General features: G+C 43.6%; 2 protein-coding genes across 3 annotated transcripts in view; one reads left to right on the top strand and one right to left on the bottom strand.

Annotated features, from left to right (window-relative positions):
* The window catches only part of LOC140302914 (uncharacterized), a 163421-nt gene extending 160417 nt beyond the window's left edge, over positions 1–3004 (bottom strand). For both annotated transcript variants that reach the window (XR_011915163.1, XM_072381447.1), the window contains exons 1-4: positions 2166–3004; positions 987–1148; positions 722–900; positions 364–604 (exon numbers count right to left, since the gene is read on the bottom strand). Coding sequence is in view for 1 of the 2 variants with exons in the window: in XM_072381447.1 (XP_072237548.1) it covers positions 364–604; positions 722–900; positions 987–1148; positions 2166–2735 (1152 nt within the window). In the remaining variant the exon portion in view is untranslated. The remainder of the gene's footprint in view (positions 1–363; positions 605–721; positions 901–986; positions 1149–2165) is intronic.
* Positions 3005–4430: 1426 nt separating this feature from the next.
* Positions 4431–15752, top strand: kctd6a (potassium channel tetramerization domain containing 6a). Its single transcript, XM_072381428.1, has 6 exons — positions 4431–4545; positions 9553–9658; positions 11652–11821; positions 12991–13243; positions 15009–15167; positions 15266–15752. Exons 2-6 carry the CDS (start codon positions 9632–9634, stop codon positions 15374–15376), a joined length of 720 nt encoding a protein of 239 aa, XP_072237529.1. The 5' UTR covers positions 4431–4545; positions 9553–9631; the 3' UTR covers positions 15377–15752.
* Positions 15753–16457: the final 705 nt, after the last annotated feature.

Raw genomic sequence — 16457 nt, 5'->3', positions numbered from 1 at the left:
TATTAATTTCTTTGATTTAACCACACATAAGTGCACAGGATAAGTGTATTCATTTCTAATAATTAATTTTCTAACCTTTCAACACTTATTTATTTACTTCCTTATCCCACCTGCAGGAGCCAGCATCACAAAATAAATAATCATGATTTAAATCCTTTTATTTTGGCCATAATGGTGCAGCTCTGACTACGAATGACAAACTGAAAGAAAAAGGTGAATGAATGAAGGACGTTTCCGTCCTCCGGAAACGCCAAAATCCTGCCGCTGCCTTCATCAGTTGCTGCTGATTATCTGGGAACTACTTTCTGTGGCGGATTAATTAATGCCTCAATGCACCAACAACCTCTTTGGCTTCACACTCACCGCGTCTTTGCCGTTTCGCAGCCGGTGCAGCAGCAACCTGACGGTGTCTTTGTTCTGACACAGCCCCATCGTGTTGAGGGTGTCGAGGGCGGAGCCGGAGCAGCCCTGCAGCCGAAGCTCCGCCCCCAGAGCGGCCTGCAGGAAGTTGTTCCTCCAGATGTTTCTGGTGAAGAGCGGGATGGAGAGCGCCACCACGGTGCGGCGCTCCAGCAGCGTGACGGCCTGCTCCTCCGTCAGCTGGCTGCAAAACAAACATCAGATCCAGGATGAAGTCAGAGTGGTTTTAGAAGGAGAAGGAGAAGAAGAAGAAGGAGAAGAAGAAGAATCATTTGCCCTGACGGGATCAATCCCAACTTACTGGCTGCTTTTGAAGAGCGTGTTGACGTCTGGGAACATGGAGCGCAGGCAGGTGGTGACGAGCGGCGCGTTTTCCTGGGCCCAGTTCAGACACCGCCGCCAGGGGAAGGACGACAGCGGCTTCCTGCCCGACACCTTCTGATGGAAAGGACTGTTCGACTGCCGCGACATCGCCTTCATCTGCACCGCCACCAGGACACAGCAGGAGTTTAACAAACCAACAGCCAGCAGAAAGCTTAAAGCGGGACTTTGTCCTCCGTCCTCACCTCCATTTTCAGCTGCTTGCTGAAGAAATCCATCATGGGCTTCCGGGCGCCTTTGGCCGACCAGAGCAGCTGGAAAGCGGCCTTGTAGCTCGACTTGCTGACCAGCAGCGCTGCTTTGCTCTTCTTCCCCATCCTGCGGCCCATCGCCTGCTTGTCTTTCACCTGAGAACAGAAAACACGGCTCAGACGCCAAGAACAAACCAGATCTGACACCAGAGACTGATCCCAGTCTCACTTTACAACTCAGATTTCAGATTTAATGGAGTTTCACGCAGAACGAGGCTTTAATTTCAGTTAATCTCAGTGAAGGCGGCTGGTTTAAAAGTCTGAATCCAAGCAAAGCAGCTCAAAGAAACTACAGACACAACGTTCACTTCTTATTGTTGGAACTCCTCCTTTCTAATTTAAACAAAGATTGGTTTTAGATACAATGATTTTCTGTTTTTATTCACGTTCAGCTCGTGTTGTTCTGAGAACAGATACAGGTCTGGTAATCTCTATCTGGACCATTAAAATATTGCATACGTGGAATCTAAAACAACATTAAATCCTTCAGTTTTCAGGCTGCGCTCCTGTGAACCAGCTCCCAGTTTGGGTTTGGGAAGCCGACAACGGTGCAGATATTACTACGCTGTGCACATCTCCGGCTTGGTCCATCACTGTTGGTGCGAAAGCATCGTTTGCTAGCATCTGCTGCTACACTGCTAAAGCAAAATGGTATCACTGAGCGTTTTCCAAGTCTGCAGCCTGAAAACAAACAGTTAACAAAGAGGCTTCAAAAGTACGTCTCAGTAAAAACTCAGAAAATTGTGTCAAATTGTTACAAATATGTCACATTTAAAGGAAATTTGTTGGGTTTCAACTGATAAAAAGTGGCCTGAGTTGGTCGTAAATCAATAACTCTGAACTGAAAACTAATTTTACTCCTGTCCTCAAGTAAATAACTTAAATAAAAGTCTAAGTTTGGACTGACGTCAGAAAAACTAATACTTTTCAGGACCTCATTTCGTGTTATTTATGGACAACCTGGTTAGTGAGCGGGAGGTATGAGGGGTGGTGGTGGAGTACAAACTCACATTTTGTCCCCTTCATGCTCGTTAACGGGGATGGGAAACATTTTAGCAGGTGTCTTGATTCACCTGCATTGTGAAACCTAGTTTACGGCGCGCGCGCACGCACCTTTTTGGGCGCAGGGGGCTTCAGCCACAGGGATCTCTTCCCGCTCTGTTTGCGCTTTCCTTTGGTCCTGATGATCTGCGCGCACGTCTCACACAGGAACGACTTCTCGTTCACCACAGACTCCGGGAAGACCCACTGCACGGTCTCCGGGGTGGTGAACGTGTACACGGCCCTGCGGTTGAAGGAGCGTCCGTGCCGCTGAAACATCAGCTTGCAGCAGGAGCAGCTCGTGTCCTCCGGCCGCCTGGGACGCCGCGGGCCGCCTCGCGGCACGGCGGTTGACTCGATGATGGCATAATTAGTGTCCGAAGCGGGGTTTTCTCCGGGCTGGGCCTCCACTTCGTTCCCAACGGGGCAGTCCACCTCTGCACCCACCACCGGCTCGGGGATTTCTATCGGCAGGGGGGCTGAGGGCTGCGCAGGAACGCCCCGCTCGGGTTCGGCCGGTATCCCGGTGGAGGACGCCGCATGTGGCGCAACATTACCGTCCTCCGTGTGGGCGTAATCGTGCTCGTTTGATTCTGCAGCAGCTCCAGTTTCCTCGCCGGTCCCCGCGTTCTCACTCTCCATGATGAACGCAGGCTCCCCGGGTCGAGTCAAACACAAACTCAGTCCAGGGTCCGGTCCTCGGAGCAGCGGGCTAACGCACCAAACCGAAGCCCGCCAGCGTTAACCTGGACTTCCAGACCCGTAAAGCAGGATTAAACTCCTCTGAAGGCTTTCAGCGACCCGCGCAGAACAGTTTGTGGAACAAATCAAAAAGGAGCAGCGAAAATAAAAACGTGTTTCCACTTAGAATATCAGCAGAGCAGCTGGAGAACGCAGGAGCTGCAGTCAGCAGGATGTAGACTGGAATAAACAAAACAACTTCCTGTTTCTACCAAACTACAGATCGCCGCTGGCGCCCCCAGCTGACGGGAGTGAAGTACTACACCCATACGCACCTGTTAGAAATCACGTTTGAGATATTTTAGCGAAAATAATCTAGGATAAATTATGAGAATAAATAGATTTAGAATGCAATATCAGAATATTTAAAAACAAATAAATCTAGAATAAATCAACACTTATTCCTGGAAAATAAATAAGACCAATAAAGAAAAAAATACAAACAGAATATTAATATATTAAAATAAAATCAGCACATTGTTGAAACAAATCACTACAGGAGACAATAACTCCAAAAAGGTTTGAATGGTATGAAGCCAACATGTTTCATTCTTTGTTTAGTCAGATTAATTAGATTTATAAATAAATGTCCATTTTTTTGTGAAAACTAGTTCAACTAAAGAAGCAGGAGTCGATGTTTGTGGGAGAGAACTGTAAGAAAGCAGCTGAAGGAAATGGGATTTCCATCCAGAGAAGCCAAAGTAAAGCATCAGTAACACCTGAAGAGGAGAAAAGCAGCTCACAGCGGCTGAAGAGAAGCAGCCAGGGACTGTGGATGGTTGGATGGAAGTGAGACTCAGAGATGAATCACCAAGGAGACGATGCTGGAGCTTTAGTTTGGTCCAATGAAACATGGAAGATGACTGGCTGAAGGAAACCAGCAGGTTTCCACCTTCAGTGATGATATGGGCTGATGTAAAGGACCAGAGGAGATGTTCAGGTGGACTCTGTTCTCCTTCCATCTCTGATGATATGGGCTGATGGAAAGGACCAGAGGAGATGGCAGCATCACCTCTGCAGGAGGTGTTCAGGTGGACTCTGTTCTCCTTCCATCTCTGATGATATGGGCTGATGTAAAGGACCAGAGGAGGTGTTCAGGTGGACTCTGTTCTCCTTCCATCCCTGATGATATGGGCTGATGTAAAGGACCAGGAGAGATGGCAGCCATTAAGTCAGTGACACAGGGCCGCAAAAACTTTATGGCAGAAGTTATGAAAATGTCAATTCTCCATCCTGCAGAGCTGATATCTTTTGTCCTGTTAATATACTTTCTTAAAAAGTATACATTTATTATTTGATCTCAACCTGCATGTCTCCATTTGTCAGGAAATTCCCGACAGAATCAGTGCTGTTGAAGGTGAGCAGGAAAGAAATAAGTTCCCCTCTTTTTTGTGTGGTTTTTGTGCTTCTTTATATTTTTTATAATATATCAATATTATTATATTATAAATAATATATACATTTACAATATTTTTTATTTAATATTCAGTTAGAATGTTGTGTCCATCCTCCAGCTTCAAATGACCCACAACATAATGAAATCATTTGTATCCTTTTTATATTTACTACTTTATTTTTTAGGGTTTTATTTTGACAGGTTTTACCGGAAGTGCCGCCTTCTCGTCTGTGTGGATGTAAAGTGACGGTTAGCTAGCAGCTCCAGCCTCCGGCCGCATTAAAGCAGCAGTTAGTCGTGATGGAGCCGTCATTGGTAAGATTACAAAGTCTTTTTAGAATTGATTCAGATGGTAAAAGTGACAGTTTTACGAATAATGTTCTTTTAAATTATGCTAACCAGCTAGCAGCCGCTAACGGCTAAACCCCGGTTAGCTTAAAAGCTCTGATTGGTGCTGCGACAAGTAATTTTCATCATCGATTAAGCTGTATGTCAGTGAAATGTTTTGAAATCATATTGTTAAATTACAGGTTTTGTCAAACATTTAAATTCCCCGATAATAAGGAGGAAAAATACACCAAACAGCTACCTCTTAATAATAATTTAGCAAGAAGAAATTAATGTAATGTTAAATAGATTCAGCTCTCCTGCTAGTAAAGCAGATAAAGATAATTTATGTTCCATCTGTTAAATGTGCAAATGTCAGAAAATGTGATATATTTAAATATTCCACGCATAAAATCCACAGAAACTATAATGTTGTTGTGATTTTCAGTTTATTAAGTAGAAAATCTTAGCTTTAACTCAGCTAATAAGCCATTAATTATATTTCCAAACATGTTGCTATCGTGAAGTTTACTTCGATTTTAAATTCCAAATTATCTACGTTTCTTTTACTTTTCTTATTCAATGTGCATCCGTGTAAAATCAATCAGAAAATCAATTTAAAACCTTATTTTAGAGCATTAAATCCCAGAGGAAACACTTTTGGTGTGTTTAAAAGGCCATTCAAACACCATCAGGCATTAAAAAGCTCCACCTGATGTCAGAAAGATGCAAGTTCTTCAGCAGCTGGTGCTGTTAAATAATGATCTCCTTTCTCAGTGATTGAATTTAAATATTTTTCACCCACTGAGGAAACAACAAGGGCAGAACTCACTAATCAGAACCTGATTTTGGATTTTCAGTTTGTTTGCAGCCTGGAGAAAATCCTTTGTTTGCTCTCAGGTATTAGATTTAATTTGATATATTTTGTTAATATTCACATACAATTAAGATTATAATAACATTGTAGTTATATGTTGAGTTCTTACTGATTGGGTTTAACTTCTCCAGCAGTGATGCTGAAATGAAGCTTCATAAAGCCCTGAAGCCTTCCAGCCATAATGGTTTGTAAAAGGGTTCGTTAAGTTTCATGAGCACTTCTTGGTTCTTGAAGACTTTTCCCCTCGTATTCAAAAGGCTTCTTCGGTTCTAAACTCTCTGGTGGGGGGTATCAGTCACGTGTGTCCCTGAACCACCCGACCCATGTGTGGGTCGTTTAAGGGTCAAAAGAACCTGGTCACAGGATCCAGGTTGTGAAGCATCCTGGGAAGGTAATTCCTGAGGCCACCTCTGTTCAAAGATGTTTTTTCCAGTTTACGTAAATCCTTCTTTGACTCGTCTCCTGGACCATCTGTCTTCTCTGTCCAGAATGTGGACTTTACTGTCCTCAAAGCCGTGTTCCTCCTCCTGAAGATGGAGGTGAACTGCTGAGTGTCGAACTTTTCCACCAGATGTTGTTGAAGAGGAGGCAGAAAGTGGCCTGTCTGGCCAGCGATTAACATCGGCTTTACAGCTGGTGATATAAACGGGACCTTTTCACAGCACGTGTGGTTTTACAGTTTATTTAGCGCCAGGTGGCGCTTGTAACAGCGTTAGATTAAAGCTATGTTGCACTAAATAGAGGCCAGATGGAATCTTTGCTCCAGCTTCTGGCTAACTGTGTCTGTATGCTGCTTTTTAAGGTGTGTCAGAGCTTATTTGAGCGTAAAACTGCTGCTTCCTGCTCCTGGAAACGAGGTGCAGAGAGAACTGACTCCACGTGGAAATATGGAAACCAAAACTCTGAGGTGACGGAGGCTGAAAGCCTCAAAGGGAGCAGAGTGATGATTCTCCTCAAGAGCAAGAGTTTCAGTTGATGTTATGAATTAAAACAAGCTGAATGGAAAGGAATGAGTTCCACTACTGTTGAAAAAAGTTTCTACACTAGATTTAGGTGTTTTTTGCATGTTTTTGAAGAAGACTTCTTGCTCATTTACTTTCTGACCAGTCAAAGATTAAAATGACTCGTTTCCAGTCTGACAACAAAGAAACTCCCAGATATTCCCAGAGAGGAAATTAATTTCCCAACTTCTTCTTCTCCTGATCTACAACCACCAGCAGCGTAGCCTATAGCGCCACCCTGTGGTGACAACATGCAGCTGAGTTTATTCACTTTGAACTGTTTCCCATTCACACAGATCTGGAAAAAAAAGGCTTCAGATTTGCTTCGCTAGCAAACTGAAACCTGATTATTACACGAAAGAAGAGCACTCGCCAGCTGATGCAGTAACCTCTCTAATAACGCTTATAACTTATGTTATTTTCAGCTTGTTTGGTAAAGAGTTCACAGTCGTGAGACTTGAGCGGATCAAGATTTCCCATTTTTTATTTTAATGGATTTGTTTGTTGTTGTTGAAGACACTTCTCAGAGGCCAGGCAAGGTAAATATGACTTGGTAGCGCAAACCTGGGGTCCAAAGTGTTCATCCTGTGGATAAAACCCGGCTTTTCCATGGTATAAAGGTCCAACATTTTGTCAGCAACATGCATCTCTTTCCCCCCTCTTTCTTATCGAAGGGATACTGCAGAGAAAAGGGGCTCCAGAGACGGCTGCATTTACATTTCTGTTGGGTGCCCTTTACGTAACCTCACAGCCTCACAGCCTCAGAGCTGTCAATCCATGCAATTAAACAAAAAATGTGATGGGGACTGTCGCATTTTCCAGATGACCTTTAACAAAAGGCCGACCAGATGTTCATAAATTGAGGAAAGTTGACACATGAGGGCTGCAGTGATGAAATATGAAGACAGTAGAATGGACACACCTGGAGCTCGTGTGCAGGAAGGACGGAGGAATACGCGGTAGAGTCTCATTAGATCATAAAGGTGAAACTGGATTAAAGAAAAAATAGAAAGGGTGGTGATTAGGAGGTGAACAACAACCAGTCTGTTCTGGCAAAATAAGTGCACCCTGCTTGCACTTTGCTGTCTACAGAAGATTATTTTTGGCTCCTCTTGTCTCTGAACTCTATTTTCACCACTGATATGATAGTAAAAGACCAGAGTTTGAACCTGAGTCTCACTGAAGTGACCAAGAGACGGGGGAAGTAGTGACGACCCACTCCAGTACGTTTAAAAGATGATTCCACCAACGTTACCTGCTCATTACCAGGTGTTTAGCGTCTGGTAATGAGCCACATTTCTCCCCCTGGGCTGGATGCCTGAAATAAATTAGTGCTGCTGCTGCCGTTACCTGCAATAACCTTTGAATAAACTGGGTTTGTTCCTGGAGAACCAAACCAGGTCCAAACAGCTGCTGAGACCGGATCTTTACTGGGAACAAACCTTTCCCCATGTGCTGCCATGTTGTTGTTTGTGTTGAGGCCCCTGGAGGGATTATATAACCCATCTGACCTCGGACCTTTCCTTTTTATTTCTGGGTTTTCTTGACAGTTATCCACCAGCTCAGAGGTGCATTACCGCCAACGAGGGCTGCACGATTATGACCAAAATCATAATCACGATTATTCTGATTAATATTGAAATCACGATCATTCATCATGTCTGGAAAAAGATGTATTTTTATCGCTCCATTTATAAACCAACAATTTTTAGTGAAAAATTAAACTTTAAATTAGAATAAATGATAAATAATGCAAAATAAAAACAAAAACCCAATAATTTAACATGTTAAAGTACTAACTGTATTGATCGGACACGTCTTTGGCCAAATAAAAAGATATGGCTGTTATTCCTGCGTGTCTTTGGGAGGTAGATGGATCGGGTTCTGCCCGGTGCCGGCTGCTGTAATGGTTCTCTGGGTCGGAGCTGGACACCGACGGGGATTTTATGAATTAACATCAGCTTTGGCCTTCATGCATTCCTCATATTTAGGTTTGTGATGTATTTTCAGGTGATTTAACATATTAGAGGTGTTACTCTGGGACTCTACTTTGTTGCACTCTTTGCAAATAACTTGCTCTTGTTTAACGTCACTTTCCCTGAATTCGAAACAAGTCCAGACAATGGATGTCGCCCCGTTTCGAGGCTCAAGCTCCTCGCCGTCCTCAGATGCTTCTGGATTCTTCTCGGCTTTCGACATGACTTATTCTCATCAGTCTTACTCACAGACTCATAGTCTAACCAGCTGCCTGCAGGCTGTCTGACTGTGTTATTCAGGCAGCTTAATGAAGCCTTAACCATGCTGTCGCCCCCTGGTGGCTGGTGGACTACTGGTTGAGAACATGTGGTTAGATGCAGGCAGCAGAGCTGCATTTTGAATGGAAATATCGTTGATGATCAGGTTAATTTAATCGTTGCCACCAAAACCGTTTTGATCACCATCAAAATACGATTAATTGTGCAGCCCTACCGCCAACTAGTGGACTGGAGTGTTCATACGACTGGCTTAATGTCTCACGCTGATCACAGAGATCGATGTGACTTTAATCATGATCTAATTTTGAGATGTTTTTTTTTTTTGGCTCAGTCCTACGTTACGCCCCCCCCTTGAAAGCTTGACATCAGCTGGTTACCAGCATGGCCCTGCAGCCCTAACTCATTACAGGTTTGATGTAAATGTTACAATATTCTGTTTATAATCACCCTGGCTTTCATAAATGTGGGTTGTGCCTTATTTTTTCTTCTTTTCGTGACCTTCAGCAGGATTTAAACTGATCCACAGCAGAGGAAACTTGAATAATATTTAACATCTCTGCATGTTCTGTGGTCAAACTAAAGCCTTTTCCACACCTCTCGGTTGCTGCAACTCATTTGAAAGCTGAGTTGGTTTCATCAATCAGCTGCAGGTGGGTTTCATTCACCTGCTTTAAATCTTCACTAATTTCTGAGGTTTAAGGCCCACAGCTGCTCCTCCTCCTCCTGACCAGCTGGCAGATCTGTGGACACATCAGGGACGCAAAACCAATCAACCACGATTCATTTTCGCAATCATGATGCATCAGCTGGCCACTCGTCTCCATGGTTACCGTCTCACCAGCTGTTCGCCCTCTTGTTGCAGGTGCTGGTGAAAACAGAAATGATCGTCTCAGCGGTCTGAACCAAACGGGAACAACACAGGCTGTCGGGCCGGGCTGCAGATGGAGAATGGAGACCTGGGTCACATGGTGCGTGTCTTTATAACTCATGTTGTCATCTTGGCTAAAAGGTTTAGTTAAAAGGTTGATGTGGTGTTAAGTCTCCTTTTGTAGTTTAAAGGCTTTCAGAATGTTACATTATACTTATAATGATGTCAGATTGGACGTTTGTCTGATTAAAATCACAGAATCAATTTTTTTTTCACATAATTCTGTTGGAGGTCGAGTTATTTATACTTTCAGTTAAGGGCTGAAATGATTTCTCAAATAACTCGAGAACAAAAAAAAATCATCAATGCAAATTATCTGCTTCAATGCTTCGTTTAACTCCCACCAACATGTTCTGCTCAGCGGTCGCCTTTTTTCACACAGACAGTTATTACTGTTGCACAACGTGCGCACGTTTGTAGCAGCTTCATTTGATGGAGGAAACCGGAGAAAACAACGAGGAGCAAAATCTGAGAAAAAGAGGAAAAATATCTAAAGTCTAAAAGAGCATTTCAGAGAAAGAAAAGAGAAAATACTGAACAGTGTGTCCATTGTAAAAGCCAGTTAGCTTAGCACGATAGCACAAAGTCAATGCAACAGCAGAAAGCAGCCAGTGCACAGATCGAGTCCACTGAGCGGAACAAACACAAAGGAACATTTCACGTTAGCATTTTAATGGAAATCAGTCAGCTTGTTAGCTGAGAAGGAAGCTAGCAGAGAACAGAAGGAAGCTAGCAGAAAACAGTAGGGAGCTAGGAGAGAACAGTAGGGAGCTAGCAGAGAACAGAAGGGAGCTAGGAGAGAACAGAAGGAAGCTAGGAGAGAACAGAAGGAAGCTAGCAGAAAACAGAAGGAAGCTAGCAGAGACCAGAAGGAAACTAGCAGAGAACAGAAGGAAGCTAGCAGAGAACAGAAGGAAGCTAGGAGAGAACAGAAGGAAACTAGCAGAGAACAGAAGGAAGCTAGCAGAGAACAGAAGGAAGCTAGCAGAGAACAGAAGGAAACTAGCAGAGAACAGAAGGAAGCTAGGAGAGAACAGAAGGAAGCTAGGAGAGAACAGAAGGAAGCTAGCAGAGAACAGAAGGAAGCTAGCAGAGACCAGAAGGAAGCTAGCAGAGAACAGAAGGAAGCTAGCAGAGACCAGAAGGAAGCTAGCAGAGAACAGAAGGAAGCTAGCAGAGAACAGAAGGAAGCTAGGAGAGAACAGCAGGGAGCTAGGAGAGAACAGTAGGGAGCTAGCAGAGAACAGAAGGGAGCTAGGAGAGAACAGCAGGGAGCTAGGCTTAGGCTTGGGCTGGGCGGTAGAGACACCATGTCACCAGAACTACCCCCATCAGAGCAGCTTCAGCCTGTAAGCTGTTAATGTGAACTAATATTCTAATTGTTCTGAGATTATTTCCCATCATGCACCTGGTGGAAACAATGAAGTCGACCTACAAGCAGCTTTTAGCCTCAGCTGCAGTTTTTATTGCAGATGGAACATCGTAGAGACATTCGTGTTGTTTCCATCATGTAGTTAGTTTCTCCTCCTTTTGTTTCGGCCAACTGAACCGTAATGTTTTTTAGCTTCATCGCCGTGGTTACGCTCAGCCACAGCTTCCCCTGCTTCCTGTTTGGAAGTGACAACAGTGCACGTATTGGTTGAAAACACAAAACTAAGTGAAACTTACGATGATATTGAATATGTTTGATTAAGATGTGAGAAATTCCGCCTTAAAACAGCCTGGACTGAGTTTTATGACCACCTTACACCAAACGATGACATCACAGGAGCACGCCACAACTCTCTGAGATTCAAACTGAACAGCTTCTGTTGTGTTTGGCCATTTTAACTTGATTTCTTGTTTATTTTCTTCGCTCTCTTTGCTAATATTATGGCATAACATTCGATTATAGCCACTTTGTGCACGTTTTTTCGTATTTGCACGTTCTGAAAGGTTATAAAGGAGCATACACCTCTTCTCTTCCTGCTGCGACCTGGGAAAAGTCTGCTTTTTAAAGCAGCTGTTGTGACTCTGCCTCCTCTCTTGTCCAGATGGGGGAGCCAGTGAGTCTGAACGTGGGCGGCTGTGTTTACAGCACGTCTCTGTCCACGCTGCAACGCTACTCGGACTCCATGCTGGGGGCCATGTTCGGGGGGGACCTCCCCACCGTCAGGGACACGCACGGAAACTACTTCATCGATCGCGACGGCCCGCTGTTCCGGTGAGTGTTTCGAACTTTTTCAGTATTAAGATCCGCAGCCAAATGTTCAGCTGTGGTGAGTTTAGACGCCTGAACATAGTAGAAAGGTTATATTTATAAAGTGCCAAATTACAACAAATGTCATCTCAGGGCTTCAAAGGTACTTTCCAATTCAAGCCAATCGAATTTATTCTAACCTAATCAAATTCATTAAATCATGAATTACTCTAGTTCATACAAAGCCAATTTAAAAAAGTAGCCGATTTAAGGAAACCAACAGATTAACCGAAACTTCTCTCTGATCCAATCCCCCGTCCTGAGCTGCACGAGGCGACTGTGGAGAGAAAAAACTCCCTTTTAACAGGAAGAAACCTCCATCAGAACCAGAACCAGGAAGGAACCATCTGCCTGGACCAGCTGGGGCTGAGAGGACAGGAAAGAGGGGACAACAAGCAGCGTAACACCAGGCCAGAGATACCTGCTGAGAGAGAGAAACACAAGTTAATGACAGCAATGATGTCATCTGTACATGGAGGGAGGAGAGGTGCATCATGGGAGCTCCCCCAGCAGGCTGGGCCTATAGCAGCAGAACTATGGGATGTTTCAGGCTCACCTGAGCCATCCCTAACTATAAGCTTTATCAGAAAGGAAAGTTTCAGCCTGATCTTAAAGGTAGAGAGGGTGTCTGCTTCCTGAAGCCAAACTGGCAGCTGGTTCCACAGAGAGGGGCCTGATAACTGAAGGCTCTGCCTCCCATTCTGCTTTTAGGGGCCTGATAACTGAAGGCTCTGCCTCCCATTCTGCTTTTAGGGGCCTGATAACTGAAGGCTCTGCTTCCCATTCTGCTTTTAGGGGCCTGATAACTGAAGGCTCTGCCTCCCATTCTGCTTTTAGGGGCCTGATAACTGAAGGCTCTGCCTCCCATTCTGCTTTTAGAAACTCTGGGAACCACAAGGAAACCTGCAGCCTGAGAGCAAAGTGCTCTGTTGGGGAAATATCCAACTGTGAGATCTTTAAGATGTGATGGAGCTCGGTCATTAAGAGCTTTATATGTGAGGAGAAGAACCTTAAATTCTATTCTGAATCTAACAGGGAGCCAATGAAGAGAAGCTAAAACTGGAGAAACATGATCTCTGCTGTTAGATCTCATCAGAAACAGGATGTTCCTGATATTTTTTTTCTTCTTTCAGCTACATCCTCAACTTCCTGCGCACGTCAGAGCTGACGTTGCCGTGCGACTTCAAGGAGATGGAGCTGCTCAGGAAGGAGGCGGACTTCTATCAGATCGAGCCCCTGATCCAGTGCTTGGGAGACCCCAAACCGCTGCTGCCCTACCCCACCGACACCTACGAGGAGGTGGTGGAGCTGTCCAGCACCAGGAAGCTGTCCAAGTACTCCAACCCTGTCGCTGTCATCATCACGCAGCTCACCATCACCACCAAGGTCGGTTCGATTTATCGTTGCAGATTTGTCTCAGATTATATGAACTTCTGTCCCTAGATTTTTATTTATTTACTTATTTACTGACTCTCTGCACATCCATCTGATGTTCAGTTATGCTAACAGGATTCTTCTCTTACGATAAACACGTTTTATTGAATTAAATCTCTTTACATCAGATGATTGAATGGATGGATTTTTTTGTCCTTTTTTAATGTGTAAAACCCACAATCCGTGTTAACTTTACGTAACACATAAAGTTTAAAGTATCGTTATCTCATAATATTCATTTAATGTTGTCAGGCTCTTCCATAAAAGCCAGTTTTCTGCTCTTTTAATGGGAGGATGTTTCTGTTACTCTGTGTGTACTAAATATTAGAGGGAGGACAAAAAACAATGATAGATTTATAATAATAAGTAATTAACTGTGAACCGCCGAATTGAAGGTGTTTTCTAAACCTTTCCATCGTTTCCACTGAAAGCTGTTGTTGGGACCATGTTTCCTCCCACTTAGCAGCTCATTAAGATCCATATTTAGACTAAATATGCAGATTACAAGGTTTTTCCACTAAAAAAAAGTCATTTTGAGCATTATTTAAATTCCTTTTAGTATGTTTTACAAAGCAGAAATATGGAGTTGTTAAATAAAATACTTTTTTTTATCATATTTTAAGATGAAACGTTCTGCTGTTGCAGATGCTTTTAGACGTTTTAAGCTGTTGTTTTGGTCCCTTTGATACAGTATTTGTGGCTGAATTACACCTTTACACGCTGTGTTCCCAACAGTTGGATGGAAATATGATTGTTTTCTCGTTAAATTGATGTGAAAAGTTTATTTGTTGGCTGTTATCAGTCAGCTGGGTCTAAAATCAGGAGCAAATACAAACAAAATGGGAAGGTTGTAAAAGGGAAACGTTCAGGTCAAAGAGTCGGGACAGAAACCGTGTGAGACTGATAACATCTCACAGAAAACCTTTTCTTCAACTTATTGCTGCTGAAGGTGCTGCTGCAAGCTGTTGGATCATGGGGTTCACTTAGTTTTACACTCACTGCTTCTACAAGCTGTTGGATCATGGGGTTCACTTAGTTTTTCACTCACTGCTTCTACAAGCTGTTGGATCAGGGGTTCACTTAGTTTTACACTCACTGCTTCTACAAGCTGTTGGATCATGGGGTTCACTTAGTTTTTCACTCACTGCTTCTACAAGCTGTTGGATCATGGGGTTCACTTAGTTTTTCACTCACTGCTTCTACAAGCTGTTGGATCATGGGGTTCACTTACTTTTACACTCACTGCTTCTACAAGCTGTTGGATCAGGGGTTCACTTAGTTTTACACTCACTCCTGCTGCAAGCTGTTGGATCAGGGGTTCACTTAGTTTTACACTCACTGCTTCTACAAGCTGTTGGATCAGGGGTTCACTTAGTTTTACACTCACTGCTTCTACAAGCTGTTGGATCAGGGGTTCACTTAGTTTTACACTCACTGCTGCTGCAAGCTGTTGGATCATGGGGTTCACTTAGTTCTTCACACTGCTTCTGTTTTGTCTCAAAAGATAATGACAGTGTGTAAAATGTCAGGTGTTGCAGTTCATCTGAGGTTGGATTTGCCTCATTTTAAAATCTGATCAGGACCAGATTTTTTTTTAAAAAAACGGCACATACATAAAAGCTGTGAATTGATTTATTTGTGTACATTTTTACATCTTATAAGCAGCTAATTACATGTTCTGAATATGTGTTGGATTAATTTAACAGTGTTTCTTTAGGTCCACGCAGTGTTGCAGTCGATCTCCAGCAGTTTCACAAAGTGGAACAAACACATGATGGACACCAGAGATTACCAGGTGTCCTTCACCTTCGGCCCATGTGACCACCAGCAGGAGGTCAGCCTGCGTGTCCACCTGCTGGACTTCATCTCCAAAGCTGTGCGCGCCTTTTAGCTCACCTTCATCATCAGTTATGTACAGAAATCATCATCAGGAAGTCAAACCAGAGCTCACTTTTCTTCTTTTTGACATTTCAGGGTTTCACGATACGCAACACGCGAGTTCATCACATGAGCGAAAGGGCCAATGAGAACACCGTGGAGCATCACTGGACTTTCTGTCGACGAGCTCGCAAAGTTGACGACTGACGGATTGACCAAAGCATGAGTGTGTCTGCAGAGATGGAGTAAAAGCTGCTGGATGGGGCCCATTTCAGCAGTTATTATCATTCTCAAATACTCTAAACTGGGCAAACAGCCTTCATTCTGTGATATTTTCGACTCAAACTAGCTTAAATGTTGTTGAAACCGTTTGCTTTTTGATTATTTGATGTCCAAAGACACTGTTTTTCCCAGAGACTTTAATAAATCCGGATTTAATCCCATTTAGCACTTCTGAGCCGGGTCACCCGGTACCGATGTTGGACCTCACTGATGCAGCTGAGAGAGCAGATTTGAATCCTGGTTCTAAAATATGAAACATGATGTAAATGAATGCCTGTGAAGTAATGTGCAAATAAAACAATTTGATGGTAAACCTGCTCAGAATCAGCTTTCTGGGTTCTTCAGTTCAGTTTTATTTATAGCACCAAATTACAACAATGTCATCTAAAGGCCCTTAAAGAATACAGTCCAGTTCAAATTAATTGTGATCCAATCATAATACAAATGAATTTATTAATTTCTAAATTTGTCCAATTCATAAAGAACCAATTTAAAAAAGTAGCCTATTTAAGGAAACCAACAGATTAACTGAAACTTCTCTCTGATCCAATCCCCCGTCCTGAGCTGCACGAGGCGACTGTGGAGAGAAAAACTCCCTTTTAACAGGAAGAAACCTCCATCAGAACCAGAACCAGGAAGGGTCCATCTGCCTGGACCAGCTGGGGCTGAGAGGACAGGAAAGAGGGGACAACAAGCAGCGTAACACCAGGCCAGAGATACCTGCTGAGAGAGAGAAACACAAGTTAATGACAGCAATGATGTCATATGTACATGGAGGGAGGAGAGGTGCATCATGGGAGCTCCCCCAGCAGGCTGAGCCTATAGCAGCAGAACTATGGGATGTTTCAGGCTCACCTGAGCCATCCCTAACTATAAGCTTTATCAGGAAGGAAAGTTTCAGCCTGATCTTAAAGGTAGAGAGGGTGTCTGCTTCCTGAAGCCAAACTGGCAGCTGGTTCCACAGAGAGGGGCCTGATAACTGAAGGCTCTGCCTCCCATTCTGCTT

Source organism: Leuresthes tenuis, unplaced genomic scaffold (assembly GCF_036924035.1).
Source record: "Leuresthes tenuis unplaced genomic scaffold, fLeuTen1.0.hap1 SCAF_3, whole genome shotgun sequence".
NCBI classification, from domain to species: Eukaryota; Metazoa; Chordata; class Actinopteri; order Atheriniformes; family Atherinopsidae; genus Leuresthes; species Leuresthes tenuis.
The sequence above is the reverse complement of the archived record's forward strand: the minus strand, read 5'-3'. Positions and strand labels throughout refer to the sequence as shown.